Source organism: Eptesicus fuscus, chromosome 11 (assembly GCF_027574615.1).
Source record: "Eptesicus fuscus isolate TK198812 chromosome 11, DD_ASM_mEF_20220401, whole genome shotgun sequence".
Classification (NCBI taxonomy): Eukaryota; Metazoa; Chordata; class Mammalia; order Chiroptera; family Vespertilionidae; genus Eptesicus; species Eptesicus fuscus.
Genome location: NC_072483.1, coordinates 22149156 through 22161849, shown reverse-complemented (window position 1 = coordinate 22161849; position 12694 = coordinate 22149156). Strand labels below are relative to the sequence as shown.

The window sequence follows — 12694 nt, the reverse complement described above, 5'->3', positions numbered from 1 at the left end:
TAATAATTCTGATGTCAATTAATTAGATTGAGTTCTGGTAATAACTTATAGTATATCTACTTGTTATTTTTATTTTTTGTGTCATAAAGGAATACTTCAAATTCTATAGACTCTGTTAGGTATACATGTACTTGTGTTCAAAACCCCAAAACAAAAATCAGTCTTATAAGTTATGCAATATGACATTTATGTCAACATAATCAAATACATATTACAGTGTCTGTGAGACCATGCCACAATTTCCACTTTTAGCTTTATAGAATGTATATATGGATTAACATTCCCAAGGATCACTAAATCCTATTTACAGTTTTGAAAATAGTGTAAGGCTTTTATCTTATAAACCAGAGGCTTGGTGCATGGATTCGTGCATGGGGGAGGGCTCCCTCAGCCTCGGGGGATGTAGCAGTGCGCCAAGTGACAGGCAGCCAGGGAGGAGCCTGAACTGGGGCTGGGCGCCATGTTGCTCGTGCTCATCCTGGCCTGCTGCACCTGCCACCACTGCTCTGTAGCACTGCCGAGGAGTCAGGAGAGGCTCCCGCTGCCACAGCTGCACTTGCCAGTTGTGAGCCTGGCTTCTGGCTGAGTGGCACTCCCCCTATGGGAGCGCACAGACCACCAGGGGGCAGCTCCTGTGCTGAGCGTCTGCCCCCTGGTGGTCATTGCATGTCATAGTGACTGGTCAACTGGTCGTTTTGGTCGTAAGGGTTGCTTAGGTTTCATATATATATATATATATATATTTATAATTTAATTAAAAAATTTTTCTTTATTGATTAAAGTATTACATATTTCTTCTTTTTCCCCCATTGACCTCCCCCAGCCATTCCCACCCTCCAGCATATGTCCTCACCCCCCTAGTATCTGCATCCATTTGTTATGCTTATATGCATGTGTATAAGTCCTTTGGTTGATTTCTTACCCCCCTCCCATCCTCCCCTGCCTTCTCTCTGAGGTTTAACTGTCTGTTCAGTGCTTCTCTGTCTCTGGATCTAGTTTTATTCATCAGTTTATTTACAGTTATAAAAAAAATTATTTAGCTCTTCAAAATCAAAAGGATGAGCAATATAGTGGCTTTTTTTCCTGTCTTTAGTTTAGGGAGTTGAATACTTACTGAACAGAATATTATATTATTGAAGCATATTGGATACAATCCTGTAATATTGTAAAACACATTTAAATGAATATTTAATATCAAGTGTTGAATATAGTTTCTATAATATGAACTATTTTCATTACTATGAATTTTTATATGCTTCTGTATGTTTTTTTCTATGAAGCCAGTCATTCTTTTTACTGAATCTAAATTTCAACTTTATAATTATATTCAGCTTCTCCTACTTGCTCATCAAGTGAATATATATGTGCCAGCGGAGGATGTATTTCAGCATCTTTGAAATGTAATGGAGAATATGATTGTGCTGATGGTTCAGATGAGGTAAAATCTATCATTTGATTAAAATCTCTGAATTACATGAATTAGATTTAGGAAAGCAAATGTAATAAAAATAGAGGAAAGTGACAGAATCTTGATTCTTATCTGTCTAAAATGCTAGGACAAGTATATTAACTACAGTAATTTCAACAAATACCTGAATTTTAATGTTGTTTATATACTAAACCCCATTGTCATTTGCAGAGGTTGCATTCCTTCAATCAAAATGAAAAAGCCCACTGTGTAGTAAATCTCCAGTAGTGTCAGCTGCATGCTTCTTTTGCTTGTGACTGTATGTTATCATTAATAAAATCTACAGTGCCTATTTGTATTGGAACAGATGGACTGTGTGACTGAATGTAAGGAAGATCAGTTTCGATGCAGAAATAAAGCCCACTGTGTTCCAATTAGATGGCTGTGCGATGGAGTTCATGACTGTGTGGATGGCAGTGATGAAGAGAACTGTGACAGAGGTAAGGTATCTGTGTGTGTGTGTGTGTGTGTGTGTGTGTGTGTGTGTGTGTGCATGCCATAAGTAAGAATGACAGTTAAGGCACTGTGCAGAATATATAGTGTGCCAGAGGCTGAGGATAAGATCATTAAATGCTGATTACTCTTTCTAGTTTCATTACATAATAGCCTGTTCTAAATAAGCAAAGTCTGGATTATTTTCAGGCAGAGTATAGTGTCATTCTTTGTACAATGATGACAACAAAATTCAAGTCTCTATCAAGCACTTGCCATGAGCACATCTTTGGACTAGGTGCTAGGTCAGGTATAAAGATACTAGAAGAACACAGGGAACATAGCAGCTAAAGCCATGATTACAAAAGCATTTTCAGAGTATATTTGTCTACCACATTGCTTGCCTTATTCTGAATGAATAAAAATAACATACTACTACATTACTATATTACACATATTAATATGCTAGATCTATATAGGATATACTAGGTTGTGCCCAAGATTTCCTCTTGACGTGTGGTTGAAAAAATTGCCTACACTTTTTGTCAGTCTGGAAGACAACTTTGAATTTTGTACTAAATTATTTTCCAGCTATGTGAAGATATTTTGTGACAGATAACAGCTTTTAGTTGTAAGTTACCACAATAAAATCAGTGATTATTACTACTTTAGAATTAATGAAATGAAAAGAAAAAAAAATTGTGTGGTAAGCTTATAATGGCCATAAATTACATAAGTCTTACTATTTTTGTAATGCTAAATATGTTATTAAATGACGTCTTCTTTAACCTGCTCACAGAAGTCTCTCAATGGACTTTATTTTTCAGAATACTTGGAACATCATCATCAGATAATATCAGATATCAATATAGGTTGTAAGGCATTAAAACAGACACTCAGGATTTGTAGAGTATAAATGTACTAAATGATTTACTTCTATAAATATCTATTCATTTGAGAAATAAATTCTTCTGCTTTCTCTAATATTAGTTCAAACCTTTATGATTTGCTCATATCTCCATCCTAGAACCTGATCAAGTATTATATTCAGCAGAAGAAAGCCTAGCTCTCATTGGGAATCTGCAATGCGTTACAGAGAGCCATAAAAGGTTAAACTCCTATAGCAGCTGTCTCTACTTTAATTTCTCATTCACTTTCTATAACTGGTCACTCTAGAGCCAGAAAGCTGTGTGGACAGTCTGACACAATCTTATGCAGTCTTTTATGTGAAGACTTTAGAGAAAAAATTAAGTTATTCATCTTTCTTCCATTTCATAACAGTGTGTTTCTTTCTCCCATTGCTTCTTGCCTGGACTCATGCAATACTACCTAACTGGTCTCCAATACATCCTACTCAGTGCTACCGGGTTCATGATCTTTACATGTAACTCAGATTATGCCAATCTTTATTCGGTCTTCTTCCTTTCTGGTTCCATACAAATAACTCAACTGGCAGTCAGATTTTCATAAGAAGGGTCCCGTTTTATCTCTCCCATCTTATATTCTATTATTTCTTTTTACGTATAATATATCCTAGCCAAACTGGAAATAGTCAATATTTCCAAATGGGAAATATTCTAAACATCCACATACTTTTCAGCATCTTCCCTGATTCTTCTGCTATTTTCACCATCTTAATAACTCTGCCAATAAAAATTATATCTGTCCTTTCAAGTCCATCTCAATTACCACTGTCTTCAACCCAATTACAGTCTTTTTTTGGAGTTTCCCCAGCCACTCTTTGGTCACATTCCTATTAATTCATTCTTCCTTCTAATATAATTATTTCTGTATCATTTGAATGCATCCCCTGTTGAAATGTGAGTTTCTTGATGTCAACAATTGCATATGCAAACAGAATGAGGAAATACATTTCAAGTCATGATATTATGTACAAAGTCATAGAGGTGAGGGACAGTTTAGCAGTTTAGGAACCACAAGGAATTGAAGATTTATACTAGAACCTGGTTTTAATATTAAGTTTTCCAATGCTTTTAAGGAATCTTCTTTTTAAAAATATAAATTGGAGAGAGTGATAATTTTGTACTGTATAATATCACAGATAATTTACCAAAATGGGAATCTAGTTTCATTTGTTTTTCTTTTAATTTCTTTATTGATTAAGGTATCACATATTTGTCCTCATCCCCCCATTCCCATCCCAAACCCCTCCCCACGCATACCCCCTACCCGCTGTTGTCTGTGACCACTGGTTAGGCTTATATGCATGCATACAAGTCCTTTGGTTGATCTCTCCCCCTTTCCCCCCACCCTCCCCTACGTTCCCTCTGAGGTTTGGAAGTCTTATCGATGCTTCTCCGTCTCTGGATCTGTTTTTGTTCATCATTTTATGTTGTTCATTATTTCACCTAGATGAGTGAGATCATGTGCTACTAGAAATACACTTATAAGAACCGAAAATGAGAAGCAATAATGATTATGCTGAGAGGCAAATGAATCAGTCTGTAGTGAGTTTCTTTCTGGGCCAAAAGTTCTTTTGAGTCCCAATTTCAATGTCAATCAGTTCCTTATGTGTACATGTCAGCAATGATATTTCAGTTCTGGATGGTGGACAAATGGTGGTAATGCAGGTCCGACCCTCTAGTTTCATTTCTTATCTCCATGAAACTTTCTGTGCTCATTTTTTTTTCCCCATGATATCAGACCCAACCACAAGGAAATGTCCCTAAGAACTGTAGGATTATCTGGAGAGTGAATGAGGGGGGTACAAGAGTGAAGAGAACAATCTTATAAGGATTAATCTAATTTTTAAATATTGGATTTCATAAAAACTGTTTGAACAATAGCACTCAGGTTAGAAAGTCAAATGTTACATAAAAATTTGAACATTATAGCATTTCACATCTGAGGGATCTTCCAAATTTAAAAGTATTCTACTAAATGTTTAAGCTTATTGAATTAAAGAATTGAGAATCTTTAATTCAATCATTTACAAATGTGTCAAAGCTTCCCTCCCTTCCCTAGTCATGCCTTTAACTTTTCTTTGAGGTTTTTTTTTTTTTTCTGCTACATAATTAAATTCCAATGAAGTATCTTGGTGGATAAAGCATTTGAACCTGTATGGATGTACTTTAAGATGTGACCAAGTTCAGATTTCTAGTATTTAATTTATTTCTAGGAAGTGGTTTAGGTTTGGGTAAGTGTACATGGAGGCATTAAGGAAACAGAATTCCAGAATTCACTCCTCTGCTGCTAAATCCAGCTTTCATTCATCTCAAATCTGGAACTATGAGCTGACAGGGGCTAAGAGTTGGGGGCTGGATAAGCATGGAATAATCTTCTAAGTGAATTAGTTTTACTGGTTTACTTTAGGAAAACTAAAATCCACAATGCTATGGAATTAGAAACAACATTTATATTTTAAAAGGTAAAACATGTTGCCTCAAGGAAACTTGGTATTTGCTTTGCCCTGAGCTCCCAAACTTTATGCCTTATAGCAATTTCAGTGGAAAAGATTGAGAGTTGTTCTTTTTAGTAATCATCACCTTAAAATATGTAAGCTACTAATGTAAATTACAAAATATTATTGTATATTAAACTTTCTGTCAGCCCAAATTGAGATGAGAATTCTAGATGCTTACTTTCTGTTAGTGACGCACTTGTTCAGATTTTTATGAACCTGCCAAGGGCTCCCTTATATATATTTAGACATAAGTTGTTAATTAATACATACTTTCTATTTTCTAATAATCTCCTGTTGAGCTGATCAAGAACATGACTAGGAAACTGATATTTTAATTCAGATAATCTCTTTTAAAATATACTTTTTTGTTGTTGTTATTTCTATGTGCTTCATGCTAGTTCAAAATAAGCTTTTAAGTTATAGAAGCTTTTAAAATGCCATGGTAGTCACCATGGTGCATTTTTTGAAATGCAAATTCTTTATGGTACAATAGGAAGCCTTTAGTAAGTTATCACAAAACTTTTGCCTTTCTGTTACAATTATGATTTCATTTTTATGTCTCTTCTTTTTAATAAAAGAGTGGCACATCCAACACTCCCCTTGGGAAAATTATAATGTTATCTAATATTATACTTTAGTGAACTCATTTTTTCCTTTCCACAATACTGATGTGCTACAAATAGAGTTTTCTGAAATAATTAGAGGATATCGAGTTCACAATTTTTTTAAATTTAATTCATTGTACATTGGAACATGCAATGAGATTTAATCATTAGAATCTTATTATGGAAGAATACAACCTTTTTTTATATTCTATGAATTTTGTTATTGAATTAAGCCAACAGTCATCTTAAATTTTTTTTAGAACTGAAGTCTGTACAATTTACCTTTTTATTGTTGTCAGACAGAATTGGTAAATGGTCATTTTTTTGCATGGGTTTTAGTAATTTAGATTATTCTTAGAGTTAGGGAATTTTAGAGCTAAAAATTGCAGAGTTTGAAAGAAAGGGGCATCCCAGTGCCAGACACTATACTCTCAGAGGTCTCACATGGTACTATTCACCTTGGTGTTCTCGACCAGGACCTGCCTTTATCTGTATCTTAGAGTTTGTTAGTCGAGTTTGTTAGTCCTTAGAAATGCCAATTTAAGCTGTACAGTTCTGTTGAGATTTTCCCCCAGACAATCTTACAACTGTTCTGATTCATATCACTATGCATTCTTGTTCTCAATTTCAACTATCTAAGATTCTAAGATTTCTTTAATCATCTCTCTCTACCATTATGCATGTCAGATTTTTAATAAGTTGACTTTCTCACCTTCTACTTCATAGCAATAATAAATTTTGAGCTTCTTTAAACATCTGACCATCAAATTAACAAAGCCACCCATAGCTGTAATCATCCATTCTTCCTCCCTTCTATTAAAATGGAAGACTTGTCTCCCCTCCAGTCTAAGGATATTCTTTTTATTTTGCTATAAATATTAAAATTTTCACACTTTCTGGATTCTCAAAGAACTCATAATATCAATTACTCTCTCACATGTAGCTACTCTAAGTCAAGTTACTATCAGTTATTTTCTGGGTTGCTGCAACCCCTCTTCATTTTTTCCCTCCAATCTTGGCTTTATCCCTCCCTATCTTGGTTTCCAAGTTCTCCACTCTGTAGCTAGAATTATCATTATAAAAATTCAAATCTGATTCTGTAATTTCCTAAATTAAATCTTTGCTACTGGAAGTGAATTATTAGAGATTTGTGTCAAGTCAAAACTCAGAACAAGCCTAGGCTCATTATTCATTCCAGAGCATCCACAAGCTGAACAATGCTTCATCCTAGGCATTTTGTAGGCTTGCAAGGATGATCACTATTATTCCCCAGCCCCATGTCTAAATGAGGATAACCTTTTAAAAATATGTTAATACCTTCAATCATCAAATTTAGACAGCTTATAAGCTATGTTTCTTATGTATGAGGTTTAATAGGTAAAGTATTTCTCTGAGAAAAATTAATCTTAATTCTAAATTCTCAGTAAGTATCTTTGTGTTGTTTCCCCATGCATAACTTGCAAATATGAACTTATAAATTACTTTAACCATATCTCTTTTGTAACATATGAAGACATTGAGTCCCAGAGAAATTAATGGACTTGTCCAAAGCCAAACAATGGAAGTTCCTAACTCCCCAACCATTGCGGTTTCTACTAGGTATTACTACATACATAGACATATAACCAAAATTTATTAGTACTTTGGGTCCTTTGCATGTGGCAAATGTACTTAATTTTGAGTCAGAATATCCTTATAGTCTCAATGCTTTCTATTTAATTGCAAAAAAGGAAAATATTTTAAAAATTAAAAATAGAGTACTTTATTGCATAATTATCATAAGGATAACACTAATATTTCAACACATTTCCAATGATTTATTTCTATATAAAACTATTTTTCTATGACAACACAACCTTTTTACTGGTTAATCTGTTTTCGGTGATTTAGTTTGTCAGTTTCTAGATACAGCTAAATTATCTCCTTTTCTGTGTCTTTTCTTTTCAGAACAATAGTTTTTAATAATGAAAGTTAATACCATTTAAAAATCTGTTTTCTTATGCTCAATAACATAAAAATATATAAAAAGGAATATAATTTAGATTTGAGAAAACTTTCTGTGACCAGATATTAGTATTTTTAAAGAAATTATGACATACATAAGGGTAATATCAGATTGTTTTGAAAAGTAAACCATGAATACCTTTTTTCTTTTAATCCTTTTTTACAATGTTTTTTCTTTATTGATTAAGTTATTACATTACACATGGGTCCTTACTGCCCCATTCCCTCTCCACTCCCCCTACTCATGCCCTCACCCCCATGTTGCCTGTGTCCATTGGTTAGGCTTGAATACCTTTTTAAAAAATAGTTTGGACACCTCATATTAGATAGAAAAAAATAAAGAACTGAGAAACTACAATCTGTGCTAAGAATTAGCAGAATACATGTTATGCTGACTGGCTTTAATTATGTTATATCTTTATATTTGTGTGTGTTTTTTTTTTAATAAAGGAGGAAATATATGTAGAGCAGATGAGTTCCTCTGCAATAATTCCCTTTGCAAACTCCATTTCTGGGTGTGCGATGGAGAGGACGACTGTGGTGACAACTCTGACGAAGCCCCAGACTTGTGTGGTGAGGCATTTCGCGGCTCTAGATTTCTCTCTCATCTCCTGATCTAATGCACCGGCATGAATCAGTGAAGTGGTGAAGGGACCCACAAATCCTGCTGCCCTGGGGTTAGGTAGATAAAGTGTAACCACAGATATAGCTTTTGTTCAAGTAACAAGAGATTATCCTGTTCAGAGTTTATGACTTTATGGAGAGCCCTCTTAAATCTGAACTTTCACATGTCAACACTGTTCACAAGATAGATGTGGTCTGTCTGAGAGGATTTAGAGTAGTTGACCTTTGGAATTGAGTACGGTTCATATAAGGAATTTAGCATCATATCAAATTGGTACTTTAGTCTAAAACAACTTTTTTTGGCAGATAAGTACATGGAAAAAATGTGAATAATAAAATTATGTAGTTTTACATGGCCCCCACTACTGAGGCTGAAGTTGTTGAAAGACAGGAGAGCCATATCTAGTATATCTTTATCTATCTATATTTATATCTATCTGGATAAATCTATATATAGATATCTCTGTTTAGACATACCATACACATGTTACACAGATAAGTGAAATAGGAGCTATTTAATATTTAAATCTAAAAATCTTAAATAACTTTAATGATTCTTCAAATTCAAGTTACTTTTGACTGATATTTGTCAGAAGAGTGCTTATGCAACCTAAAACTACAAATGTACAATTTTAGATCTTTAACATAAAGGTTTTATTATATTTGGTAAACATTTTAGTCCCTCTTTTCATTCTTTGTATCTAATCTCAGAAAGAAAGGTAATTTCATTTCCAATTTAGAGAAACTACTAATTCAGATATAACTTAATAGCACATTTAGCGAGTTAAAGAATACAGAGCACAGATGTATGTGCTTAAATTCTTTGTTCTATTTGGTGTGTCAAGTAAGACCAGTATTTTTTTAAAATAAATAATGACATTAACAACTGTTACAGTTAAATAAAAAAAATCCAAAATAAGTAGGCAACATTATTTTTTAAAGGATTTAAAGCTTGGAGAGTGTTCTTTGTAGCTACAACTGATGAGAGATATAGCTAAATCTCCATTTCAAGTTTTTACATAACCTTACAGAGTCAATTCTATAGAATCACTGGGAATTACATTGTTTCTGAATTATAATGCATAAAGAAATGAGTTTATCTACCAAAACCAAGCCAGAACCTCTTATGCTTTTTTTTTTCCTATTCTCTATTTCACATCAGCACAAAACTAGTGGGTGAAAGGAAATGTTTGGTAACTAATTAACTATGGGGGTGGGAGGGGCAACCACTTACAGGGCCAGGAAATTGTTCTCAGTGACATGCCACCCAGCTGCTGGAAAACTTGTAAACTCTGGATATTTTTTTAATTCCCTCAGTCATTGGGACCAACATTGAGTCAAACTATTATATGCTGGAGACTGTGCTAAAAATTGGGATTTAAAAACATGAGCACATGGTCCTTTTTACAAGGAGATACTTTTTGCATAAATAATATTTTCCATACATTATATTTCAGGCAATGGTAGAACTAAGTAAAGGTACAGACAAGGCAGGGAGAATAGGATGAACTCTGCCTAAAGGAAAATTCTATCTCCAGAAAGAAGGAATGGCTTCTGAAGAGTCAGGGGAAAAGGAGTTGCAGAAAAGGTGAAAAAGATCAGTTTTGGATAGGAATAGAGACTCCTCTATTATTAAAATTTTTTTAAATGAGTTGAATGAATTGATTGACTTTGTGTAGATGTGCAATCACTTAATTAGACAATAATACATTTTCCATCCCTTTATTTCTACTTTTTTTGTGAGTGCCGTCAGAAGCATATTCATATATAGATTGTGGAAGATTGGTGCTGAAGGGAAGTTTGAAAGGCATGCAAATTTGAATCATTATAGCAAAGTGAAAGAGAGTGACATGGCTAGATATATGTATAGGATTTTCAAGTAGTAATCAGGGCCCATCTGCTATTGATACATATTCATATCTCTTGTATCAGTTAGCTTTGTGATATGATCATCTGCAACATTCCTGAACTTCCCAGATGCAGACCATGGGATAGCAGATGGTTTACTCATCTAAGTTTGTGGGTTTTTTTAGATAACTATGATTAAAAAGAGAAAAAGGCCAGAAAATTCAGATTATTTGAACAAAAGTTTCTGAGTTTCTAAGTGAGTGCTTGGAACAGTGTCCAACATATAATAAGTTATCAATAAGTATTTACCCAATGAGTATATTAAGAGATGAAACATGGAAGGTAATGTCATCAGAGATGAAAATAAATACAAAAGAAGGCATTAGAAAATAGGGAGAAGGTAGATGTATAGCAATAAGAAAGAGATATAATCAAATGCTTGACCCTCAAATGAGCAGTTTTTGTTTTTAGTATATTTTAAAAATAGAATGTGAAAATATGGTAATAAAATTCTGGAAGCTGTAGTAGGAAACTAGGATATCTTCAAACATGAAATAACATGAAGTTTGAGCAATTTAAGAGACATTCCTAAAATACCTATAGAGAGGACCTATGCTTAGATTAACAAACAGATTTTGGTTAAAGCAAGGAGGTCAGCAAGGAGGAGAGGGCATATTCAAGGAGCTAATAAAGTAGCATTGCTACATGTCGGAGTACTTACTCCTTGATCCTGCTCGACTACGCCAACTGTGGGGTGCACAGGTCCTCTGCCAGGAACTGGACCTTCATGGACACCGGGTCTGAGATGGAGGAGACATGAAAAGTCATTGTAGGGACATAAGAGAGACTTTGTTGTAGACCAAGTAGCCATTGCTAACAAGGAGCCATCAGATATAACAGTTCTTCAAAATAGCCTTACAAAGCAGCAGCCACAGCCAACAGGAGCCCTTGCTAACAAAGCAGCCCAACAAAATAGCCACGTACCGGGCTGGTCAATAACACATCTTTATACTAATTCAGACAAAAGAGGCTTCTTGCCAAATAGTGACATCAATATTTGGGATATAGAAAAGTACACCTGCTCAGTGAATGCAGTAAGATTGCTGTTTCCTTGCTTTTGCTCCTGCGTATGGCAACTTGGTTTTGAACCTCTGGTGGACTCTGATTAGGGTTCCCACACTCAAAGATTAAGAGTGATGAGATAAGTCTGTAAGAGTGGCATGGATAAGGTAATGATATGTCTATTATGCCATGTAAAATATCTCAAATTTTATTCTGAAAGTGATAGATAAGTCTAGAAGAGATAATTAGATTAATGTTATAGGCGGATTGTTTTGGTGGCTTTTGGAAAATTTTGGGTTGGGCAGTAAAACTGAGACATTTAGGTTTCTACTACAGTCCTGTCAGAGATAATAAAGAATTGCACTATTGTGATTATAATTGGTATGCATGGAAAGAAGAGGACAAGTTTGGGGACAATATCATCTGAACTTGTTGAGTAATCACAGATGAAGATCAAGAGAGGAATGCATTTAGAATAATTCCAGACAAATGGCTATGGTAGGCCACTAACAGAAGTATGGAAATAAGAAAAATCTTATGTTTGGGGAGAAGGGAGTTTTGGAAAGAAGAGAAGGAATTGAGTTTTGAACTTGTTGAATTTAAAATTCCAGTGGGAATGTTCTATAATTAATTGTGAAATGCTATAATTGGATATCAAGTTGCAAGTCTTGAGGGTATAGAGTCAATGAAAATGTCTAAGCAGAGAATTTAAGAGTGAGAACATGAGGGGACCAAAGAGAGAACCCTGTAATATTCTATGAGGATGAAAAGTCATTATAAATGTTTCCTACTTCATGGGTGGAAGTCTTTTGAAGAGATAGTGATAGAAAGGACAAAAATAGAATTCCCTGGCTTCCATTACCATTAGTATCTCTTTAACACTCTCTCTCTCTCTCTCTCTCTCTCTCTCTCTCTCTCACACTCACACACACACACACACACACACACACACACACACACACACTAAAATGAATAAACTGCCTATCCTGGCCATTATGGCTCAGTTGATGCACAGAAGGGACGCCAGTTTGATTCCCAGTCAGGGCACATGCCTGGGTTTCAGGGTTTCAGGTTTAATCCCTGTTGGGGGCGGGGGGGGGGGGGTGCGGGAGGCAGCTGATCAATGTTTCTCTATCTCTTCCTAAAATAAATAAAAAACATATTAAAAAAGATGAATAAACTAAGATCATCTTATGTGCCTCAAATACATAACTATATATTTGTTTG

At 34.7% G+C, this 12694-nt stretch overlaps 1 protein-coding gene across 1 annotated transcript in view; it reads left to right on the top strand.

Annotated features, from left to right (window-relative positions):
* LRP1B (LDL receptor related protein 1B) overlaps positions 1-12694 on the top strand; it is a 1704605-nt gene that overhangs the window by 1568510 nt on the left and 123401 nt on the right. The window contains exons 70-72 of the mRNA XM_054723549.1: positions 1332-1438; positions 1776-1908; positions 8384-8506. Of these exons, the coding sequence (XP_054579524.1) occupies positions 1332-1438; positions 1776-1908; positions 8384-8506 (363 nt within the window). The remainder of the gene's footprint in view (positions 1-1331; positions 1439-1775; positions 1909-8383; positions 8507-12694) is intronic.